Source organism: Falco rusticolus, chromosome W (assembly GCF_015220075.1).
Source record: "Falco rusticolus isolate bFalRus1 chromosome W, bFalRus1.pri, whole genome shotgun sequence".
Taxonomy (NCBI): Eukaryota; Metazoa; Chordata; class Aves; order Falconiformes; family Falconidae; genus Falco; species Falco rusticolus.
Genome location: NC_051209.1, coordinates 12944269 through 12969652, shown reverse-complemented (window position 1 = coordinate 12969652; position 25384 = coordinate 12944269). Strand labels below are relative to the sequence as shown.

The window sequence follows — 25384 nt, the reverse complement described above, 5'->3', positions numbered from 1 at the left end:
CTCATGCTGAGTTGCAGTCTGTAGCATGATCAGTTCTATTTAGTTGAGTGCAATTATTCACGGAAAAGCCTATTTAGAGCAGGTTTTACTTGGGTAAGCATATTACTTTCTAATCCTTAATTGTCAAAGTCATAGAACAGAGCAAGTCAGAAAATTAAGTTTGAACTTTTCTGGCAACAGGCTGGTACTGTTAAAAATAATAATTATGCAGCAGTGTGTCAGAGTTTTTCACATAAAGGAACTTAAGAGATCCCATGTTCAGACTTGAATTATTTCCTTAATCTATTAGAATTGGTTTACCAGAATAAAGTATTATTTTTTTTTTGGTCACTGAAATGCCAAATGAATTAGGTCCAGAACCTTTCTTGGTGGGTAAATTATGCTTTGTTTAGCAAAAGGAGATAGTGAAGTACCCCTGCATAGTCTACTGAATTCTCCAGTTCCATAAAACATCACACTGTGTCTGTATCCAAAGTATGATTTCTCCAACGTATATTCCAGGTGTTTTTATGTACCTAGTTAGTGAGTGCTTGTTTTGTCTGAGATCTTTTAATAAAGGGTGCTTAGAGCTTATTTGTAAAAACATAATTACTGTAGTTATAATTAGAACTATAAATGCAAGATAAACATATTGCTTGTATCATTGCTAACTTTCCTTTTCCATTAAGGAGTCACAGCACAACACCACAGTTGAAGATGACTCTGAAGGAGATAATGATTCTGAGGAATTTTATTATGGAGGACAGGTAATGGGGATATTTTTGCACAAGTTTCAAGAAATTAATATTTCAAAGCTTCTGTGGTTCATTCCATTATAAATTTATGATAATCTCTTATGTTTATTCAACATAGAATAGAATGCCATGTGTATATATGTGTAGTATTTTATAGTAGAAGTATTGAATATGTTATACTTTATAATTATATCAAATTTAAAATAATATGAGTTTGTTTAAATTTGTAAAGCTCTAAGAATAGAAAAAACAAGTGCTCTTCAGGATGTTTGAAAATAGAAGCCAGTTGCTTACTTCCAGGAAATAGATATTCACTCTTTAAAGCATATCCCATTATTGATACAAATGGGAAGTCAGACTGTATCCCAATCTGTTTCCTTCTGGAGGATCACCATTTTGTAAAGTCAAGAGCATTGGAATTTAATGGTAAAAAGATTATTACAAAACAGTTTTGATCTAGGCAATAGTGCATTCTTTTTCTGAGCTCTACAGTTAAATTCACCTTGAAAAATGCTGCATATTTTTAGATTAATGTACTGCTCTGTGTCTTTACTTCTTTTTCCCTTATCAGAATTAGTTATTAAATTCTCTTATGTATTGGGAAATAAAATTTATTAATACCTTTTCCTTTTTCAGTGTCAAAAGAGCGCTTCATGCTGCTAGTCTCTTTATTCAGATTTTTCTTATCTTTTTAGTCTGTTGCCCCAAAGGAATAATTTCTTACTGATTAGAACTGTTTATTTTGATGAACATTTTAACAAGCTACAGTCGCTGTTTATGAAAGTTGTCACTATCTCAGCCTTGAGGCTGAAGCCATCCATGCCCTTGGCGTGCAGAGCTGAGGCTGCAGTGCCAGCCAGTTGGGACAGTGCAGAGAGCATGGGATGCTGTTGAGCTGGACATCGTCAAGCCTCTTCTCTTGCAGAGCCAACAGTGTGGTGGGGTTGGAACACAAAATACACGTTGAGGTGCTTTATTCTTAAAAAAGCATGCTCCTAAAAAGCTATTAAAAGTGATATTGAAACTGGAACTGAAAGAATGTATTTTTAGTGTCAGAAAATAACTGACATGGGGCATTGACTCATTCACTTTAGAAATGACTACAGGAAATGCCTCCCTTCAGCTGCTGACTCCTACGGCCCTGTGGAGAGCTGGGAAGGACCATGTACACATACTTCAGTGTAAAGACCAGTGTCTTATTTTAATCTGCCTGAAAGGAAAAATCTGATTTTGCCCTGTAGTGATGAGTTGTGTGTCCTGGATTAATTTTTCAACTCTGCAGAAAGGGCAGTAACCTTAAGGTGAAGGAAAAGGCAGCAAAGGACTGGGAGTGCTTACTTCTTAAACCAGCGCAAATACACTTAGTAAGGCATGCCTGCCAGTGCCCAAATGGATAAATATTAACGCTGCCTATGCGATATGAACACAGAAAGCAGCAAATCATTTTGCAAGGTGTAAAAGATCTGTGTAATAGGAAATACTAATTAGAATTTAGTTGCCTTATATTTGAAGTAGAAACTACACTATATTGCATTGTCATTTTTTTAAGTTAGTATATTTAATTGAAGGAATGATAACTGGGGGGGGGGAGCAGTAAAATTACAATAAAATCAGCAACAAAAATAAAATACCAGATGACTGTGAATGTCTCGAGTATAGAATACTCAAAAAGCAAAATAAGGAGAACAAACAAACAAAATAACCCAAAGACATAGCAGAAAGTATATTTAATAAGAGAGAAAATAGGAATTTTTATAATTTAAAACTTCATGGTCAAAAATACAAAATTCTAAAGAAGAATTAAAAAAATATTGAGGACTTAGGAAATAAATAGAAAATCAGATAATGAGCAAAGTCCCTTGAGAGATAAAAAGTATGGTCCTTTTTCAAAGAAATCGATTGTAAGAGTTAAGTGATCATCAGGTGTATTGGAAAAACAAAGTAGTTGACTGTATATGGGGGGAACCAGTAAGGTAAGCTGCTTCAAGACAAGTGTGTGCTGTGCCCACAGAGAAAGGGGACAAAAATGTTGACTTTAGCAACTAGAAGGAATAGATGCTAGTGTAATTGTGTGCAATACACTTTGAAAAGGTGGAGGTCAGGGATAATTCTAACATTTCTAAGTGGTTGCAGCTGGAAAGACAAGAGAGCAACTGATGATGATACAAGGACCATGAAAAATGGCATTTGATGGGCAGTGAAAACAAGATATGACCTTTTGGTCATAAATTAAATGTTTATGTTTGCTTCTTAGGCACCTGCTTGTAATCCTCCCTAAGGATTTAATGGATAAATACTTTAAAGTAGCTAAGTGATTCAATAGCCCAAGTCCTATTGATTTTCAGGGGATCATTATGTGTGACAATCTGAATTAGGTCTCAGATTAAATACTGAGACTTTCTAAACACAGACTTATCAGACGCAGCAGTTATCAGATTTTTTAGCTTTTATATTCACTTTCTCTGAGAGTCTTTTTTAATTCTTACTTTTAATCTCTATCTCCTATATTTGCAAAAGAGAACAGGAGAATGAAACAGTAATACTACTGCCTTTAGCACTCTCTCTCTCTCTCTCTCTCTCTCGTGCTTCGGTTATAAGACATACTTGCAAATGCAGATATACAAAACTCTGGCAGTCTCCTCTGCGTACATCAGCATGTCTGTGGCACTAATTCAGGGATGGAAAATACCACGCTGTGATCTTAAAATTTGCCAGAACACTGCTTTGTTTCCTTTTACGAGTTCATAACCTCTTACCATCAGAAAATAGATTGGAGAAAGCATTATGTTGAGCAGTTCTGTGTTCTGCATAGTGTTCCTTTTGGATTTTACTATTATTGATACAGAAGACTGCTTAAAAAATGTGGTTTAGAACCAGCAAAGGTGACAGATGAGCCGCAGCTACGATTTGTCAAATGATCGTTGCACTCTCTTTGAAAGCAGGGCAGCAGTTATTGATGCATCTTTAAAGAATTCATCTTTGTGTAATGAGCATGTAAAAATGATTGGTTTGCTCCTACCTTAAGTGGAAAAAAAATTATAATAAACGTTTTCTTCCTGTGCTCTTCTACTTGGGAAATTATTCTGACATGCTTGCCTAAACAAGGCAGGGATACTTGGCTTATACCCTTCTTGTCATGAATAAAATTGACATCTCTCATAAATACATGCCCATGCTATGCTGATGAATTCTGTGCCTTATATTTGAAGAATTCTAAATCTAATCAAATTATTCTTTGATAATTTTCACATGTAAAAAGTGATCAGCTGATTATTATTTTAATTATATTGAATTTTATTGAATTAGATTGAAAAGTACATCTCTAGGTATCAGAGCTGAAAGTGTCACAGCATTGGTCTCCTACAGATTTGGATGCACAAATGGAAGAAATAGTACTGCAGTTAGATACAATTCTGCAACAGCAAGAATTCTCAGCGGGAATTCCTGTATAAGGATGTATATATGTCTAAAGGGATAAATTGCAGTCTTGTGCTTTGCACTCAGAATTTGTCAAAGGTACAAGCCAAATCGTACTCTCATTTCTGAATCTGTCCAAATCTAGGGAGTTCATTGATTTTTTGTGGAATCATGGCCATTCTAATTGGTGTAAAGAAGTAGAATTAGGCTCATACAATCAGGAGCATATTGCTTAAAGAGAAAGTAGTAATAGACTTTTAATAGGTTGCTATAAGCCTAAAAAGGTATTTTCGTCCTTGTAGAATATAGGAGGATATTAATTTTCTTGACTTCATACAGTCCAACCAAACCAGCTCACAATTTTTCTTTATAGTGTAAGCACTAACATAACTGTTTCCACTTTCCATGCAGAGTTTTAAAAAATGGGGATGATGTCTAAACACATGTTTCTTTACACATTCTCTGCTAAAATATTTTAAATGGGAAAGTGTTCTTTAATTATTTTTCTTTTTGATCTGATATAATTGCATTGGTAGATAGAATAGTCAAATACAGCCAATGAGTAGATTGAAAAATTACCTTAGATGTTGAGACAAGACACTTGGTATATAGTATATTCTCATGCATCCCTTGTTGAGCTCAAGTCATTCTCTGTCTAAAATATGTGAGAGTGTGACAACAAGCAAGAAGAAGCAAACCTTTGTCCTGTAGTAGTTGGACTGAGATCTGGTTCTTCTCCTACTTACCAGTTTTAAAATGCACATGTGGCCCAGAACAGACCCCAGGACAAGACAGGACAGAGGGATGAGTCCTTTGCAGCTTCTCTTCCCACAAGCAGGAGCAGGACTCTGGAATTTTGATGGAGAAGTGCCTGCTTTGCAAATTGCATTGCTTAGGAGAGCTAGACCACCTCATTGGTTCAGCTTATCAACACAGTGTACTTTCTGAGCATGGCATTAAGGAATCTTTATGCGGCATATTTTGCAGGGGGAACTTTCAAGACCTTGGATTAGGTGCCAGTAATGAAATAAATAAGAACTCCTAGAATATTTTTTTCCTGGTAGGTTAGCTATGATGGAGAACTTCACAAGCATCCACAGCTGGAAGCTGATTTGACAGCAGTAAGAGAGATCTATGGACCTAATGCAGTATCTCTCAGGTATGTCATTGAGTCTTCTGTATTGTGGAACCTTTAATGTTTTGGAGACTGACTTCCATGTGGACCTTCTCTCACTGCCAAAACACAAGTCTCTTCTGATGATTTCTGTATATTGTGGCAAAAGGAAGGAGCACTGCTGGCTAGCAATAATGCTGGGTTTGTTTTTTCTTTTTGTGGTTGAGCACAGATACAACTGGCTATGCTGAGAACAAGCCCTGGAAGCCTGTTCTAAAACATCATTGTCTTTTGCAGTTCAGTAGGTATTTGATCAGACTGTTGTATTTTGTTGAAAATTACCGTTCAGCATTACTTTAAACCCTTGTTGAACTTTTCTGTCATATCCCATCTTTTACCCTGGAGGTGAACAAAAGGAATGATAAGAGATTTTGTAAATGTTTTCCCTAGGCAAAGACTGAAGGAATTGGATTTGTCTAGTCTGGAAAAAAGACAGGAGAGGACATAATAACAGTTCTTCAAAAGATAAAGCTGTTTTTAGATAGAGGGAGTGATCAAACATTCTCTATTGTCATCATGAGAGACAATAAGAAACTATCTTTGTTAACAACAAACAAGAATTTGATTAGATTTTAGAAAAGCTTTCTAATTGTGGGAAACTAAATAATCTTACAAAGAGAAGTGGTGGAACCTCAGTCAAGGGTGGATTGCAAAGAGTACTTACACAAAAATTGTTGGGCATGTATGAGTGTGCATGATTCTGCCATAGGGCATAGCTGTATAATATTTTTAATATACTTCAGGACTTTTATAACTTCATTTTCCATCTACGTAATCTTAATAATTTCATAAAAATAACAGGTAGGCAAGATGGAACAGACCTGTCAGATGTATTACAAAGAAAATATCAAAGTTGTCATGCAAACCAAGTAATAAAATACAGAGAAGATAATAACCTTAGGCATACATATAATCCAAGTAACAATTCCCATTAACCTCTAAACAATAAGCTCTGTTATTTTAGTCTAAGGAGAGAGCATGTCTACAACTGTGGTGTACTAGACCTTTTCAAATTAAGTGGAAATTCATTACATTTCAAGGACCTGGGGAATTAAAATCCAAATAGTTGTATGTGGGTTTAGGAAATCATAGAATCACAGAATATTTTGGGTTGGAAAGGACTTGTAAAGGTCACATGAGCCAACCCCCTGCAATGAGCAGAGATATCTTCAACTAGATCAGGTTGCTCAGAGCCCCATCCAACCTGACCTTGAATGTTTCCAGCGATGGGGCATCTACTTCCTCTCTGGGCAATCTGTACCAGTGTTTCACTACCCTCATCGTAAAAAAAAATTCTTCCTTATATCTAGCCTGAATCTACCTGCTTTTAGTTTAAAAATATTACCCCTTGTCCTATCGCAACAAGACCTGCTAAAAAAGTTTGTTCCCATCTTTCTTAGAAGCCTCCTTTAAGTACTGAAAGGCCGCAATAAGGTCTCCCTGGAGCTTCTCCAGGCTAAACAACCCCAACTCTCTCAGCCTGTCTTCATAGGAGAGGTGTTCCATCCCTCTGATCATTTTTGTGGCCTTCCTCTGGACCTGCTCCAACAAGTCCATGTCTTTCCCAAGCTGAGGACTCCAGAGCTGGATGCAGTACTCCAGGTGGGGTCTCACCAGAGCAGAGTAGAGGGGCAGAATCACCTCCTTTGACCTGTTGGCCATGCTTCTTTTGATGCAGCCCAAGATACAATTGGCTTTCTGGGCTGCGAGCACACATTGTCACCTCATGTCCAGCTTTTCATCCACCAGTACCCCCAAGTCTTTCTCTGCAGGGCTACTCTCAATCCCTTCATCCCCCAGCCTATATTGATACCAGGGGTTGCCCCAAACCAGGTGCAGGACCTTGCACTTGGTCTTGTTGAACCTCATAAGGCTTTTAGGAGGGTCTGTTCCATGATCTTCCCAGGCACAGAGGTGAGGCTTACAGGTCGATAGTTCCCAGGTTCCTCCTTTCTACCCTTTTTAAAAATGGGTGCAATGTTTCCCTTTTTCCAGTCACTGGGGACTTCACCTGATTACCATGACTTTTCAAATATTATGAAGAGTGGCTTGGCAACTACATCAGCCAATTCCCTCAGGACTCTGGGATGCATCTTGTCAGGTCCCATAGACTTATGTATGTTCTGGTTCCTCAGGTGGTTTCAAAACTAATCTCTTACAGTGGGAGAGACTTTGCTTCCCCAGACCCTGCAGTCCATCCGCTTGAGACTTGTGGGAAGAGAGGTTTCCAGAGAAGACTGAGGCAAAAAAGTTGTTGAGTAGCCTGGCCTTCTCTTTGTCTGTTGTTACCGGTTTGCCAGTCATGTTCATCAGTGGGGGTTGACTATCTTTGACCTTTTCTGGCTGACTGTCACAAATGAGTAGTTTAGGTTAAGTTGCTTAAAGAATCACCATCAAAGGTATGAGCAAAAAAGTTTTAATAAGAATTGGTGAAAGGAGACTTCACAAAGTTCGATGGCAAGGTACACTCTATTACTACATAGATAAATCACACAAAGAAGAATAAAATTAAAATTAAGCTGGAATGATTTATACAGAGACTAAAAACGTAAAAGGGTAAGGGAGACCCTCCCCATTGAGTCATGAGGTTCAGAATGGACCCCCTTGCTTTCTAAACTCTTTATAGAGCTTAGGTGTGGCTAGATCCAATCCTAGTCTCAGACTTGGTCAATGGTTTATGTCAAAAGGATATAAGGAACATTTACAGTTTGAGGTTGATCATAGGATGTTAGCAGCACTTAATGATTAACTAATATATCATTTACAAAGTGAATCAAATGGGATTTACTGAAATTATAAAGTGGATTAACTATGGATTCAGAATGGTAATACTTATACTATACTTATTATGAGGTACCTAAATCAGTTCACACACACATGCACACAGACAGAAATAGATAGATGTATATATATATATATATAGAAACGTACAAAGGTATACCTGTTGAAAGTTGCCCTCATATTCAGTTAAATACACCAAGTGACTTTGCATTTCTTAGTGGGCAAAGGGTTGAGCCTCAAGAATCAGGAAAATCAGCCCAAGCCCCGTCGTCAGCTTTCAGCAACAATCCCCCTAGTATCACAGGCTTGGGAGACTGTGAGCTCTGAGAGGTGTCCCAGCCAGAGGGAGATGCTGTTCACAACCTACTGTAGTGCAGGAGAGCTCAAAGGGCCTCAGTTAGGACTGCTGTTTATAGGTTCAGAGAAGATTGGCCTTAGTCATCAGTAACTTTCCATCCTGGCCACAATCTGAGTCAGTAATTAATGGATTTTTTCTCAAAATTCCAGTGACGGTGGCACTATACCACTCATAGTCATAATAGTGTACTCAAGCTTGTTAAGGGATGTTATGGTCCAGATAAGGAATGCTTCAAGTCTAGCAGGTGTTGTTGTTCAGATAAGGGATGTATCTGGTACAGCCAGTGCAATTTCCCACCTCAGCTGTGCAAAAGTTGCTAGTACAGTCAAGGGACACTGAACAACCTAATTCATTACACAGAGGATAAGGCCTAACAAGGATTCCTGAGACTATAGTGCGGCCCAGGGGAGGGGATGAGATGCAACACCACACTGACATACCTGTAGAAGCCCTTCTTATTGTTCTTTGCATGCCTTGTCAAGTTCAGCTCCAGCCGTGCCTTGGCCTTCCTGACCCCATCCCTACACAACCAGGCAGCGTCCCTATACTCTTCCCAGGATACCTGACCCTGCTTCCGCTGCCTGTGCATTTCCTTTTTTCCCTTTAGTTTGGCCAGCAAGTCTCAACTCATCCATGTTGGTCTCTTGCCTTCCTTTCCTGATTTCTTACGCCTGGGGATCGAGAGCTCTTCCACTCTATGGAAAACATCCTTAAAGATGTGCCAGCTCTGTTCTGCTCCCTTGTCCCTGAGGACAGTTTCCCAGGGGGTCCTATTGACTAACTCCTTGAACAGCTGGAAGTTTGCTTTCCTAAAATTCAGGGTCCTGACTTTACTCTTTGCCTGTCCCATATCCCTCAGGACTGCGACCTCCACCAGTGCATGATCACTGCAGGCTGCCTCCAGTCTTGATGCCTCTGATGAGCTCGCTTGTGTTGGTGACCATCAGGTCCACTATCTCATCCCCTCTGGTAGGGCTGTCTATTACCTGGCTTAAGAAGTTATCCTCAATGCATTCCAGGAGTCTCCTGGATTGACTACAGATCACCGTGCTACTTTTCCAGCAGATGTCGAGGTGGCTGAAGTCCCCTAGCAGGACAAGAGCCTGCAAGCGCAATGCCTCCTGCAGCTGGAGTAAGAAAGCTTTGTCAATAGGCTCCCCTCGATTGGGTGGCCTGTAGTAGACACCAACCACAAGGTTCCCTTTGTTTCCTCGGTCTCTAATTCTTGCCCATAAGCTTTCAACCTGTTCATGGCTATTCTTCAGAGACAGCTTTTCACAATCTATCCATTTCTTGACATAGAAGGCAACCCCTCCGCCCCTCCTTCCTTGCCTGTCCCTTCTGAACAGCCTGTAGCCATCAATAGCTGCACTCCAGTCATGGGATTCGTCCTGTCAAGTTTCAGTAATGGCAACTAGGTCATAGCTTTCTAGCAGCACAGTGGCTTCCAGCTACTGCTGTTTGTTGCCCATGCTGTGTGCATTGGTATAGAGGCACTTCAGCTGGGCTGTTGGTTATGTCACCTTCTTAGAGGAGCACCCCTTAATTCCATTGATGTATTTCACCAGTGCTCCCTGTTTGGCTCCTATTACTTCAGGAGTGCCTGGCTCCTCTCCATAAGACTTCAAGTGTGCTCCAGTATACACAGCAAGTCTCAGAGCAACAGGCTGAGGGCCCTCACTAGTACCCTGTCCCTCTAACCTTGGTGTGTCACCCCACAGCTTGTCATGGGCAAGCCTGATATTTCTCTCCTCCCCCTTCTAGTCTAGTTTAAAGCTCTGACAATGAACCCCACTTGCTCATGAGCAAAGAATTAGATATTCAAGCAAATGAATAAATGTTTTGTTGTCAAACTGATAACTATGAAATTAAGAATACCTTGATAATAGGCTCTCTCAGTCTCCTAAAATTGAAACATTATATGTAACCTTTCAAAAACTTTAATGCATCTAATTTATTGAATCATCTGTTTCATTGGAAGCATTGTGATCTCCCTGGGCTCACTGCAGTAGAAATTGGCATCTATGACTGCTTTTGGCATGTGGAAAACTTTCATGCGTCTTCCACTCTGTTGCTGTTGAAAATATTAATAAATTCTTGGAAATGACAAACACAGCATTAAGCATTCAGTTTCATCCCTCTCCTGCAGCTCCACTTTTGTGACTGCAGCGTCTGTCTGAAAGTGTCACCTACTAAGATGTGTATTTCCTAGACAGCTGACCCTCTTTTAGTAATGTCCTGCTTTTAGGGAGTCAACTGTACATATAAAAGGGAAATTCCTATATCTGCATGCTTTTCACCACTGCCCTTTGATACCTGGCCACCATAGCCATGAGAAAGACCTCTAGACTGACTGATCCAAACTCTTCAGTATCCATTTACATTGCTTATGCATTGATGGACAAAAGACCTCTGGGAGCTTCAAAATCAAGATGTGTTCTTGGAACCATTGTAGGCAGCAGACCATAAGCTTCAGGTACTGGAAAAAAACGTGATTTTTTTTCCTCCCTTTCAGCCTGGAGAAGTAAAACTAAAGTCAGCATAATTTGCCTAAAATCCATTTTCTATGATGGTAATGGAGTGGGGGCAAAGGAATTTCAATGAGTATGGAAATTCCACAGTTGAAACTTATTTTTATCTTATCCTTTCTTCCACTAACATTTCTTTTTTTAGTTAGTTCAATTATGTTTCTGTTTAATTTATAATTATGCCTGCTCATAGCCTTTTGGATCTCAGCCATGTAACACCAGCCTGCATTCATAAATATTACTTAGGAGTTCATAGCAATCTGTTCTGTGGATCTTCTGGAAATTTTACCAAAAAAAATCTGAGGCTACTATTGTATAGCATAGTGGCTATCCATTCAGTACTTGGAGAATTTCACTGTTTCAAAGTAAGGTCTTCAGTGAGCTGTAGGAGGTCAGCAAGTGCCTTTATGGCTCTGGGTGAGCAGACTGAAACAGCCATAAGGGTGGCTGGGAAGCCTCCAGGTAATGCAGCCCTGGCCAGCCATTCACCTGCCCCATGTATGCCATGTGTGGACGTATCTGATCTAGAGAGAGACTTTGGGTTTGACCTTACTAAGAACCACTGGGATGCCAAGATTTGGTGGAAGGGATTCTCTCCACAAAATTTCACAAGAAGTCAAGGCATTTCCAGTGCGAGCTAGGTCCTACCATGGGCTGAGAGGCCACTTTGTTAGAAGGTAGTTATATTCACAAAAATATTTTTGTATTTCAAAATTACCTTATCAACTTATTTATGCACAACTGCTACTGTGCACTGTCTAGTTTAATAGAAAAATGTCAAAGTCATTGTGAGAACAAGCATATAAATGCAGTGTAAAGCAAAAAACCTATTGACTAGAAGCTAATTTGTGAAAATTTGAGTGATTGCACACTTTTACAGAATTGTCCACTTAAGTAATTTAAATGAAAAGGAAAGTATTTTTTTATTTAGGTATATGAAAAGTTTCTAGCCCTATTTTTCCAAAGTCTTCAAGTATGTTGGGGGAGGGCAATCAGAACGAGTCAGAAAAGTCACACTTTAAATGTAATATTTCAGACAGCAATGAAACACCTATGAACATAAGTTAAATCTGCACCTTGGAGATTCCAGCAATACTACACGTAACACATAAAAAAGGTAACTATTGCCTTGAGCACATTACAAGGTGGTCTTTATGTTTTGATAAATTCTTGAATGTATAAAGCAATACCACAGGTATAATATGCCACCCTCTGGGCTATGTTGTATTTGTTGTCAATGATTTATCTCAAGCCTCTCCTTAAGTTGCTGGTTGTTAACCTAAAACACTTTTGAAAATTAACTAGGGTTTTCTTTTGTCATAAATAGGAGCAGCATGTAGCCATTATTGTTTTCTTGATTTATTTGTGCAAGAAGTGAGACAAAAATACATAGCAGCAATTGAGAGAGAATTTGGGGGAATTAGTAGAAAAAAGATTTAGCCTATCTAAGCAAGATCTACTGAAAGAAGGTTTCAGTGCAGCGGACAGTCACCCACTGGGAATATTGATCCAAATGTAAATGTGTATTTTATCACCATTCTGATTTTACAAACAAGATTATCCTTTGTAAAATCTTCTGTTATAAGTACTTCTGGGCTGAGGAGTATCTTAAAGAGCTGTAATGTAATGTAATTCTTTCCTTTCAGGGAATATGGAGCCATTGATGATGTAGATATTGATCTGCATATTGATGTTAGCTTTCTTGATGTAAGTAATCTAATCACAGGATTGCATAATGAACATTAATACCTATTTAATTCTGCTGCACATCAGACTAGACAACCACTTAGACATCCCTTTTTCAGAGGCTTGATCTTCACAAGTGGCTGTCACATTATTGATTGCTACTCAGTGGAAAGGTTTCCTTTTCCTTTTATGATCACATTGTTAGAATGTTTTGTAGGCTTTTATTTACTGCATATGTATTTCTTTTCAAACATGCTTTGTGAATGGTAAATGTTTTAACTGATATAAATGAAATACTTTTTTTTTTTTTTTTTTTTTGCTATCCTGGATATTAGTTAGGTGAAAGCACTTCATAGAGTCCTGGAGGGAAGAAGACCTTGGCTGGAGCTTTCCTGTGTGCTTCTCAACATCTGCAGCTGATTAGGGAGAGGCTTGAGTGGCAAAGGAGACATGACAGTGGTGCTGTCAACTGGCAGCATGGCTTCTGTAACAGTTATGCTGCCATTAATTCCATACTTCCTCACCCATCTGTGCAGTAACTTCCTGTCCTCCAGATGCAGAATGAAAATTAGTGCTTTTGGGGACATCATTAGCTTTTGCACAGATATGTCATATTCTCAGGTCAGCACAGCACATAAATTCTCAGGCTCTTCTAAAATTTAAGAAAATCTCATTATAGCTTGAATTATTTTAACCAGTCTTAGGAAGGAGCAAACGTTTCCTTTGCCCTATATTATGGGATGAGTTTCCTTTCCATCTTCATTTGTTCCTTTGCTTCTCAGTTTTGAAGCAATATCTCTTAATAGATGGAAACACGTCTGCCTGCGCTGCAGATATATTGTGTAGAATCCTGTGCTCAATTTAAATGAACATACTCAAGAACTGGAAGCAGTCTAACACTGCTCTTAGGGGCATCAGCAGGCACGAGTTTGTCATAAGTTTCAAGTTTAAAGTTGGAGTAGATATTCCAGGACTGAGTAAATGGATGGATTGTGTTTATAACAACCCTAAGGTAGACTGACAAAATGCAACGGTTCCTCATGATGGTTAATGGTGTCTGTTGTTTTCTTTTTATTTTGAACTAGGAAGAAATTGCTGTGGCTTGGGATGTAATTCGCACAGAGCCTATAATAGTGCGATTGCACTGTTCACTTACACAATACTTAAATGGTCCAGGTTGGTCACCTGTGTATTCTTCATGTGCCTTGTATGGTGTCTTGGTCTGAGCCATGTACTAGGTGATAGATACTCATTCACTGCCAAATCTTTGACCCTGCATGTGCTTAAATCTACTGCTTAGAGCAGTACTACTGGTTTGAAATTATGCTTCCATACATTTGCATGGCTAGGCCTTCAATAATGACATGGGCATCTAGTTTAAACTTTCATGGGTTGAGTTTTGGAACTTGTTTTCTTGAAATCCTTTAAATTCATCTGCTTCCCCTAGGAACCAGGGGTTAAGGAATAAAGATCAACAGTTTCTAATAAGTGATTTCCTGATTTTGAAAATCAGGGATCATCTTCACAGATGCAGATATCATTGATAAAATATACATACTCAGATCTGTGCAGCACATTAATATGCCCTTTTTCATGCACCTTTGAAGAATCAGGCAGTGATAATTATCCTGCCAGCTTCTGATTACTGTGTGACCTCTGGGGATCTTTAAATTTGAATGAGAATTTTAAATGTTATGTTGACATCCTACTCTCTGGTTGTTATATCAGTAAAGCTTTATCATGAGAGTAAAAATGGTCAAACTCATGAAGAATTAACTGAGACTCAAGATTTGGAAACATTCATATGCAAGAGTCAACTTCAGATATATTTTTACAATAGGAAGTCAGAACTAAGTGTGTAATTTGGATCATGACTTGCCTAACTTTGGAGGCTTCCAGTGCAAGCTGTCAGTTCAGGCTTGTATCTGTGGGACAATTCTGCCTCTGGAAAATGAATAGATTATTTCCATTCATAATATGTTTAGAAAAATCTGTCCCAATGAACTATTTTTATAGGTTATGTTGTCTGCTGATTCTAACTATAAGCTATATTCTGTTCATTCAAATAATCATTTCATTACTTTTTTTTTTTTTTTTGCTTGACTTGGGTCTTTTTGTCAGTATTTTATTGCTTCTATCTTTTTTGTAAATATGCAGATCTTAAAATATGTATTTGCCATAGCAGGTAGCAGTGTTAGTATTCAGAATATTTCTATTAAAACGTAATTTAAAAATTAAACAAGTGCAGCAAATAAGAGAGGGTGAAGTGTGAAGAGCAGCATGCAGTAGGAAATGATCCAGTGAAATGAGAAGTAGCAACAAGATATCTTTTGCACCATTGACAAGGTAAAAATGGGAAGCTTAGTTCTCAGTCCTGCAGCTGATTGATTGTGGGAGTGCCCGAGTACTGAGAAAGGCAAGATCAGGGCCAGAGGAAAGTGTTTTGCTGCTACTGGCTTTTATGAGCTCAGCTGCCATTGCAGCCATGTTTATTTATTTACCAGAAAAGGACAATGAGATCCACCATCTTTTGTGTTAACAAAACCCTTTCTCTGTGTATTCCTCTTCCCCCTTAATTATGTTGGTTTGATACTACTGGGCCATAACCTTATGCTACATATTTTTCTCTCATAGTACTTTCTGTTCATTGATAAAAGAAACAGAAATGCAGTAAACTCCAAAGCACAATGGAGGTATATATACCACATTGTAGCTGTTTAATATCCTGATTTTAGATAGTAATTTTTTCTAGTTAATACCTTATCTCATTATTGTACCTGTGGGCAGTTTCTCCCACAGGCCTTAGAAACCTGTCTTACATTAGGATGAATCGGCCTTTGGAGGTACTGGGCTGTCTCCTCTGGCTGTAGAGCTTAGATAACAATTGTAGTCTAGATGTCAGATTTTAAGATTGCTGATCTAGAAATGATGATTCTCATTGAAAATATTCTTCCTCTACTATTTGTCCTAAATTTGATAATCTAAAGACATTGCTACCCCTAATCAAATAATTTATCCCTTTTGAAAAATTCATCAGTTTGTCTTTAAAAGATGAGATTATATTTGAATAATGACATTAGAGAAAGGGTATCTACAGTGCTTTGAACTAAGTGAAATTGGATGGCCAGGTTATATATGTATATATTGTATTTTATTTTAAAAAATAATTTATTAAAGTGAAATTAAAGAATAGACTTTGACATTCTGAATAAAATCTGGCTTTCTGAGTGATCAGAATAATATAGATTTTAAAATACTTATTTTATTTTCCTAATGAAATTTGAACCTACCCCAGATTTTTTGTTTTCCTTCCTTTTTATTTTACTATAGTTATTACTTCCTTATGTAATACAAAGTATAAAGTCTATCCATGCTTGTAATATGTGTTGGCTGTTGTCCTGCCTCAAGGACATGAGAGTCTCAACAAGTGTGGGATTTCATCTGCCGCTTATATCTAGTAAGTGTTATTAAAGGATTTTAGTAATATCAGGAGTTAATTTCCAGCCTTCACCCCTTACACTTTCAATTTTCTGACAGATGAATATGGATATACTAACATTAGGACAAGTCTTGAGGAAAATTCAGGGTAATCCTTGGCCATTGGAATTCGTACATCAGGCACTTAGATTATGATTATGAAACTTGTATTAAAATGCCCTCAGAAAGAAACCCCAGATATTAGTCAATTCAGTTTATTCCTCCCTGGGTTTTCTTCATAGTCACAGGAACCGTAGTGTGTAAAGACTACTTAATTGGAAGAAAGATCAAGAGATTAGATGAGATGAATTACTATTCCAGATACATTTAATCTGATACTGCTATTACTTCCATAATATTTTTAAAAAAAGAGATACATTTATGTAATTCAAATTAGTGGGAAGAGATAAATTTTGGGGAGTTCAATTTCTAAAATAATCATTTGTAAAACTGCAAATTGTATTGTCTAATATTCCAAAAAGGGCCATTCATTTCTTCATGGACTTAGATGACATGTCTGCTTTCACCATTGCTTCAATGGCATTGCCTATAGTAAAAGTCCAGATAGAAAAGGGTCTTTAAATATGACTTGTATGGTCATGAGTTCTTGATTATTGCTTTAAGTTCATATATCTACAATATCTCCTTTTTCCATAGTTCCAACTGTGGATGTATTTCAGATCTCTACTAAAGAGAGATTTGGGCTGGGACATCAGCTGAAAAAGTAAGTCTGGAAAAGTGTAAACCCCTGTTTTTAAGTAAATATTACACTCTTTAATTCCCAGACCATGTTAAGAAGGATAAAATTCACAGGTTGTCAGGTTAGTCAGATCAAATATTATTTATTCTTTAAATAAAAAATAACAGGTTTTGCCTTTTTAAGTTCAGTTTTGACAGTTGTTGGAGAGAACTTGATTTGTGCTGCCTGCCAGGGTTTTCTGTCACTTTACTGCCTTTTAGGAAGTAAGCTAGAAAAGTTAAAAAAGACTATAGCTACAAGTGTTCCATTTCATATTTTTGCTTAGATTATGAAGCCTCTGGAGCAGGAATCTTTTTTAGCATCATGCATACCCTAAGGGGACTATGCTTTCATGGTGGTCTCTAGGATGTACCACAGTAATTAGGCCATCCATGTTTTGAGGACAAAGAGGGAAGAATAGTTGAAAAAATGAGCAGTTTCATGTGTTCATGTTATAATTCAATTTAATAACATTTTTCTGAGTCATCTTTTCACATATGCTTGTGTATGTGTAATAAAGTGACAAGAATATAGGTTTTAATATTTGACCCTTACAACAGTAAGAATCCCTTAAGAAAAAAAAAAAATCTTTTGCTGTTTGGTGTTTAAAGAAATTCAGTGCAGCTTTTTTGTAATCATACAAATGAAGCAATGTTATTAAAATTTCTATGGTACATGACTTTGAAGAGAAAAAAAAAAAAAGCTCCCCAGGCATGAAAAGTCTCTTAAAACATTTCAGTACTTACACTGTCTTTGATTTGTGCACTGGATAATTACCAGTTTCCCGTAAGACATTTTCTGGTACTTATCTGCATAATTCATAGTTGAGTGGAAGTCAGAATACCTATGAACTCTGTGGCTCCTCATGGCTGTGAACAACAAGATATTAATCTTTGAAGAGTCAGTACATTTTTTATATAGTCCATACCAATTTCCACTTTGACTTTATCACTCATAGACCCCCACTGCTAGATTAGAGTCAGTAATTTGGCTTAGAAGTGACTGCTGGAGGTCACCTAGTGCAACCTCCTGCTCCAAGTAATGCTGACTTCAAAGATTAGTTCACTTCAGGGCCTCAGGCAGCTGAGCTGTGAAAATCTCCAGCTTTGTGGGCAAACTGTTGTACTTAACCACTCTTCTGTGGATGTCTTTTCTTTATAGCCTTTATGTTTTTTATCTTCACTTGCTACAACTTGTGACTACTGCCTTTTGCTGTGCATCTCTAGGAAGCGTCTAGCTCTGTCTTCTTTGTAAATCCCTTTGAGTAGTATAATATTCAACATCCCAACATTCATGTTTGTGCTTTAGGAGAATATGCTCCTACTTGAGCAGTGTGGATGCTGTAGCCTACCTCTGTAGTCACTGGAAAGACAGACGCCTATAGTTGAATAGAATGCCTTTGAATCAGTTTGTCTCTAGATCTGCATGAATGGCATTAACTATATAAATCTTACAGGGGTTGTTTACACAGACTGTATTCTCAATAAGAGTTCTGTGTGAATTAGTTTTATGTGGGGGGAAAAAAAAAAGCATTTTTGAGGAGCTGAAGCACCCAATTGTCAGTCCACATATGTGACAGAGAAATTCTGAGGACATTGCATAACTTTTGCATAACCATTGCATAACCAATTGCATTGGTGAACTGAGACCCTAGTATTAAAGTGAGTATGTCTTGGCTAGGATAAGAAAATCTTTTTTTCTTAATTTGCAGAATCATACAGACATTTGTTACACAACAGTGGAAGAAAAGCAAAGAGAAATCTAATTGTACTCACAATAAGAAGGTGTCTGACAAAAAGGTGAAATCCCCTCTGCACATCTTTTCTACATTGCGCAGGTAATAGCAAGGAAAATGAGCTGTTACCACCATATCCTGTTAAAAATCCACAGCAGATATCACAAGGTGAAATGTTGACTTTTCTTCACAGAGAAGTGCTCTATTTATATCTTACGTTATGGGTTTCCAGTCCTTGCCTTGCATGACATCAAAAGTGAACTAGGTGCTCTTGCAACTTTTAAGGCTATTTGAAGAAAGAGCATTTCAGTGCCCTGCTCTCTGAAACAACCATGACTCATCTAGAATTGGAAATAATTAATTTTATATTACTTAATTTGGTTGTATTTGTATCTTTGCTAGCTTGGTAGCATTTGGCTGTTACTTCAATAGGAATAATATATATTTTATATATATATATATATAATATATATAAAAAATTTTGTGGTTGTCCAGCTGTTCTTTCCACAGCTGTGTATATTTTTAATTTTTTAAAACTAGAATGGTCATTAATGAAAGACTGATCTTTAGAGCTGATGAGCACCCACCCCTCTCCACTGTCCGAGTACAATAATGTTCACCATTTCTGAAATGCAGGCACAGAAATTCAAAGAACAGAGGCATTAAAACCATAAGAAATAGTTTGTGAATAGTTCATTTGAATTAATTATGACTTCTGCCAGTTGCTCATACTCTTAAGTGTCTGTAAAATCAGGCTCTGATTTTACATCTTTCAAGAATGTGACTATTTACTCTAGTGTGTTTCCTGCTTATGAAAGGTTGATCGATCACCCCTTCTGTACATTTGAATTGAATGCTTCTTTGAAAATTCCTTCTTTTGGATGAATTTTGTTATTCTAAATTCCATGTATAAAAAATAGAGGGAGTACAGCAATCACTCATTTTGAAGAAAGGAGGGATGCCAAAAGTAACAAAATATTGTCTTCTCAAAGGTAGAAGAGGAAGATGGTGTTTTAAGTAGAAAGCTTACCCATTCCCTACCATGCCACCCACCATTTCCTAGCGCAGGCTGTAACTTGGGGTTTGGTTATATTCAGAAAGGGCATACAAAAGCCAGTCCAATCTTTCTCCTCTTGATTTGGGCTGCTGCAGTGCCCGTCCAAAGACCACTCAGCCCAAACACAGGAACCCTCTCTCTCTCTCCCTAGAGCACCATTCCTACCTCCTGTCTGCCCAAGGTTGGTAATGAGCTAACTGCAACAGTGAGTCAGTGACCTCCATGTGCATTTTCCACTGTCACTACTTGCTAACAGGGTGGGGAAACCTCCCCTTAGGGCTTCACTACTCTTCTGTTTGATTGAAACCCAAAAAATGCTGCAAAGTTAGGGTTGCTTGTAAAGTGTAGAAAAATGATTCAGCATACCTGATACTGGTTCTTGCTTTGCAAGGACAGGTGAACATGAACCTTATAGAAATGTGACAGTTCGTGTGAATGTTATTTCATAAAAACCTTTTGTTCTTTACTTTCTGCATTCATAATTTAGATCCCTCACATTCTCATTTCTAGTGTTACAGAGCTAGAGTTTGTCTAAAACAGGAGAGAAGGGCATCAAATTTTCTTCCACAAAGCACCCAGATTATTGTGATGTTTTTTTAAAAAAATGTTCATTTCAGCTGAATTAAATTTGATTTACTGCCTGCACGTTTCACTGCTCATTATATCTTCATTTGGATCTAGACATAGAATTTGTTGTCATGTCCAGAAGACAATAACTTTAATGGGATCATGCCATGATGATTACATAGGAAATATAGATTTTGATAAGAAAAATATGATATAATCTAGCATGAAATATGTGGGTTTCATTTCAAAGATAATCTCCTGAATAAATGGTTTGTTTAGAGACATGGGGACCTTTACGAAGAACTGTAAGGATATAGCCTCTAACTTTTTAAAAGTAGTTAGTCATCTTTTCAATGGATGAATTTGTGTATAAATAGGAATGAGATGTCTATTTGGTATTGGGAAATTATTCCTACATACAGTTGCTCATTTTTTTAATGTTGGGCTGTGTTTATCACTAGTCAAATACATAAAGACAGGTGGCATTTAAAAATTTGTAAATATGCCTGAACTTACTCATTTAATTTGCACAAGACTGATTATTCTCCAACTACATCTTCCCCTTCTTTATTTTTAAGGTCACCAAGTTATCCTCCACCTGGCTGTGGTAAAAATAAATCAAAACTGAAGTCAGAACAGGATGGGATCTCCAAAACTCACAAGCTACTCAGAAGGACTTACTCTAGCACAGTTAAGGCAGAGGATATGTGTGCCACAAAATCTCACAGAACCTTTGGCCGCTTGTTACTGAGTGACCCTAGGGCTGAACAGACAATAGCTATTAAATCACACAAACTGTTAAACCATTCTTGCTCTGCAGCCATCAAGCGGGAGGAGTGCATCACTTTAAAGCCTCATAAGCTATTAAGTACGTCGTGTTCTGGGGGCCCTCGATGTGAGCACAAGAGCACCTTGAAACCCCACAAACTTTTAAGCAGGTCCTACTCCAGTAATCTTAGAATGGAAGAATTGGATGGATTGAAGAATCACAAGTTACTCAGCAAGACTTACTCCAATGCCCCTAAATCATCCAAAATGGAGCCTTTCAAGGAGTCCACCGTAGCAGAGGGCAGGAGTCTCTCTCTTACCTCAGGGCTTATTGGTATCTTAACACCATCTTCATCGTCACCTTCACAAGCTGCTGTGCGTAATAATTTTTTTTATTCTGCTCATTTTCCTCCTATTATTTTCCAAATGTACTATCATGCAAAGGCATTAATGCTTAGGACATATGTTAGTGAATATATTGAATATATTGGAAGACAAGAGCAATGGATTCAGCTTTTTAAGGAGGATTTACACAACTGTGCATGCACATATATTGAAGTTATAAAACCAGAATTTGCTTAGATCAAGACAGAGATTTTACATCTCATGTTGGATACAGCTCAGCGTACAGCTGCTGGCCATGGGAAATGTTCAGTCATACACTTCCTTCCCTGTCTCCTTTCTTGCTGCAGGAAGAAGGGAGAGTGTGAGCTTCTGTGCTGCAAAATTGGCTTGGTCACACAGGTCTTTTCTCATTTCCCTGTTTGCTTTGTGGGGGAAGCAACTGTCCATTGGCTTGTTTGGGTGCCAAGTCACCTCTCCTGGTCTTTTCAGCTGTGATCATCATCATACTGGAAGGAATACAGTCATGATTAAGCTCACCTCTTGCACATTTGTGCTTTGTGAAAGGTTTAACCTTCAAATGCACTGGTGGCAGCCGGAGGTTGGGGAAGGAATTAGGCCCGACATTCCCCCTTTCTTTCCCCAGACATGTTCAATTGGGAAAACAAAAGGTAGTGCACATTCTTAAATTTAAGAGAGAGCGCTCAAACTTAATTCTTCTGCCTCTTAAAAGATGGCTTTTATACTTTAAAGCAGGGGTCCTCAAAGTTTTTAACCAGGGGGCCGGTGCGGATGAAGTGGCAGGCAGTCATCTGCGGCTGCTTGGTTTCCCCCCCCAACCCCCGGGGGTGTGTGTGTGGTTCTGTAAATACCGGGGGCCAGATTGAGGACCCTGGGGGGCCGTAGCCAGCCTGCAGGCCATAGTTTGAGGACCCCTGCTTTAAAGGAAAGAGTGGGTCTGTCTGTGTTCTTTCAAGGCACCCACCTGTTTTCTGTGTTAGACCTGGGGAGAGACACGTAAGAGACAGTCCTCTCCACTCCCTTAGCTTGGTGGTACCTTGATGTTCTCAGTGTGCAAAAGCTGATTTTTGCTTGAAATACCATACATATATTCAAAATAGTGTCTTCTGAATAATGAAGTTGAGTGTGTTCTGTCTCATAGTAAATTAGTTTAATAAGCTGCAAGCTATACTCATCAAATCTAAAAGCAGTGATATACTATCATAAAATCATTTATATACATGCTGTGTGGTTGGTTCCTGTAATGTACACAGCAAAATTAATTTAAGGTGAGCCAATAGACTTTTTACTTGTCACAGTTTAGAGATTAATTTTTTTCTGAATCAGCATAGGATGTCTTAACTTCGCAGACTTTTCTCTCCTGAAGTTAATATAAAAAGTTTCATTGGTTTTGATAAGATAATAAAGAGTTGACTAAGTGGTTTTCTTACTGAAGTTATCAGCTGATATGGAAAACATGCAAGCCCTGCTTGACAGTCTATAAAAACTACCAGTAATTTATTGCCATAATGTATTTATTTTGAGGGAAAATCATCACATACATCATCAGGTGCAGTTTGACTGATGTTAGTAGAAGGGCATCAAGAGTCTGTTTCACATTTTACATGCAGGCACCAAATATATGGGTAACCTGGGTGCCTAACTGCAATTTGAAGTCAGTGGAATGTGGAAGCGATGGATCAAGACCCTAACTTCTCTTCAGTTCTCAGCTTAAATATTTGAATCTCATATATGAATACAATTAGGAGGATTATTTCCCAGGAGAAAAAAGGAAAAAGTTTCCCAAATAAATGGTTAGAGAAATGAAAGGAAATAAGACTATAAACAAAAACAAAAAAAAAAAAAAAACAAAAAAAGTAAATGCAGATGATCTGACTTATGCAAAACAAGGGTTGATTGAGATAGATATCAGCCCAGAGGGAATTTTGTACCTTAGTGATTCCTATAAAAAAAGTTCCTTCTAATTTATTTGCTGTACATTGAAATAAAAAGGCAGAAAGAATCTCAGTGGGATCTGAGCACAGAGATCTGTTAGTGTGATGCTTACAGAAGTGAGATCTTAGTAAATATATAAAAGAAAAAGATTTTCAGCTGTTCTGAGAGTTATATTAGTCATTGAAGCCTAAGCATATAGCACATATTTGGACAGACAATACGAAGCTAAAATTTAAAGGAAATTACCAAATGCCAGCTTATGAGAATGGAGTGAAGGCACTGGTGTTTCCATTTGAGATTAAAGGTTTTGGGATGCTGAGATACAAAACCTCATCAGATTTAATAACTAAAAAGAAATGCTAAAAGTCTATCCCACACTCAGAAAACAGTAAAAGGATTGATTATTTATAATGGTTTGTTTATGCAAATAAGAGATCTTTTTAGATGCAAATATTGTTTAACATATTTCCATGCAAAAATACAAATGTTTTACCATTTCGTAATAATTAGTCTACCAACACTGAAGTTGCCTGAACTTTTTTCCTTGCAGCAAAATTATGGTGCAAGATGCATTCTGGTACAAGATCGTGGCTTTCTTGTGCAGGTAGGATGTCATATCTTACCCATTTATGAAACACTGTGGAGTATGAGCTGACTGTTAATTATTTTTAAGCAGATGTTGTTTTTCTCATTTTCATTGTTCTCAGACTATTGAATTTGCTGAGCAGCGTATACCAGTATTGAATGAATACTGTGTAGTTTGTGATGAACCCCATGTGTTCCAGAATGGTCCTATGCTGAGGGTAAGTGGTGTGCTTGCTGGGATAAACAACGCATTTTCTAATGCCTTAAATAGCAATGGATTATACAAACCTGTTATAAAATTATTACATTATTTTAGACTTGTTTAATCCTAATATGCTTTTAAGATGCAAAAATGTAATGCATATTAACTAGATTTTACTTTAAATTTAAAAAAAATGTATTGCAGGGGAGATGGAAAGCAGAAACATAAAAGAGGGTTGCATTTCACTGAACACTATTGTGCTAGAGTAGTCATAACCAGAAAAGCTAGAGGAAGTGCATTAGAGTGCTTTCCTGGTCCTCTGGTACTCTCTTAAAAGCTCAGGGTCATCTCAGTCCTTTCACTCCTATCAAGCCATGACCAGGGTATTCAGATACATGGGTGTTAATGCTACAAGATCATGAAGTTCTTCTGAAACTCTTTTGTTCATGGGCTACTGGAATGAATCATCCTCCATAATGTGATAAAAAAGGCAGTAGAAGGGGATGTATCTGATCTAGGAGTGACCTACCTAGTCCATGGGCATTGTTGTGGTTCAGTATGCCCAAGGACTGGACAGTTACACAGCTCTTCCTTCCTTTCATTCCTGTATAACTGGGAACCTGGAATTTTGCATACTGAACATTGCACCCTCTCATGCTGCTGGTGACTGCATAGTAAAAAAAGATTAAGATTGGTCACGAAAGACACACCTTGCCTGGAGCTACTGGATCAGTGCAGCTTTATAAAAGAATATGTAGGAGAATAAAATTCTTACCTTTAGGACTGACCTTGCAGTTTAGAATCCTTCTTGTTTCACCTGTCCTGAATCCTATTGAAACCTGAGTAACCTTAAAAGACTAAAGCCATGGAAAGTTAATACCAGTGTGTGAATGGTCTGACACCTCATCTGCCAATTTCTTCACAGTGTGGTGAGCAACTACACATAAAATGAAGCAGACATCGTCTATGATAGTTCCATGGAATTAAATTCAGGAAGGTTATTGCTTACGTGATAGCAAAAGTCACCTCAGCATCATCCCCCATAACACTCAGTGGCACTACAGTCAGGCATTCTGACTGCAGTTGGGGTATGTAAATAGGCTGCTAATAGGATTTGCAAAAGCATCTACATATTCAATTAACACCATTTTAAGTCATGGTTAAACCTCTGTACTTTTGAAAATCCTATCAGGTGTTTATTTGCCTCTTCAAGCTTATATCTACATTTTAAAAACATGTTTTTCTGCCAGATTTATCAGCAAAAACCCAATGATAGAA

General features: G+C 37.9%; 1 protein-coding gene across 1 annotated transcript in view; it reads left to right on the top strand.

The window, feature by feature from the left end:
* LOC119140613 (protein mono-ADP-ribosyltransferase PARP8-like) overlaps positions 1–25384 on the top strand; it is a 151125-nt gene that overhangs the window by 91877 nt on the left and 33864 nt on the right. The window contains exons 6-14 of the mRNA XM_037372096.1: positions 669–746; positions 5216–5310; positions 12639–12699; positions 13764–13854; positions 16813–16879; positions 18606–18731; positions 20832–21396; positions 23870–23923; positions 24027–24122. Coding sequence (XP_037227993.1) covers positions 669–746; positions 5216–5310; positions 12639–12699; positions 13764–13854; positions 16813–16879; positions 18606–18731; positions 20832–21396; positions 23870–23923; positions 24027–24122 — 1233 coding nt within the window. The remainder of the gene's footprint in view (positions 1–668; positions 747–5215; positions 5311–12638; positions 12700–13763; positions 13855–16812; positions 16880–18605; positions 18732–20831; positions 21397–23869; positions 23924–24026; positions 24123–25384) is intronic.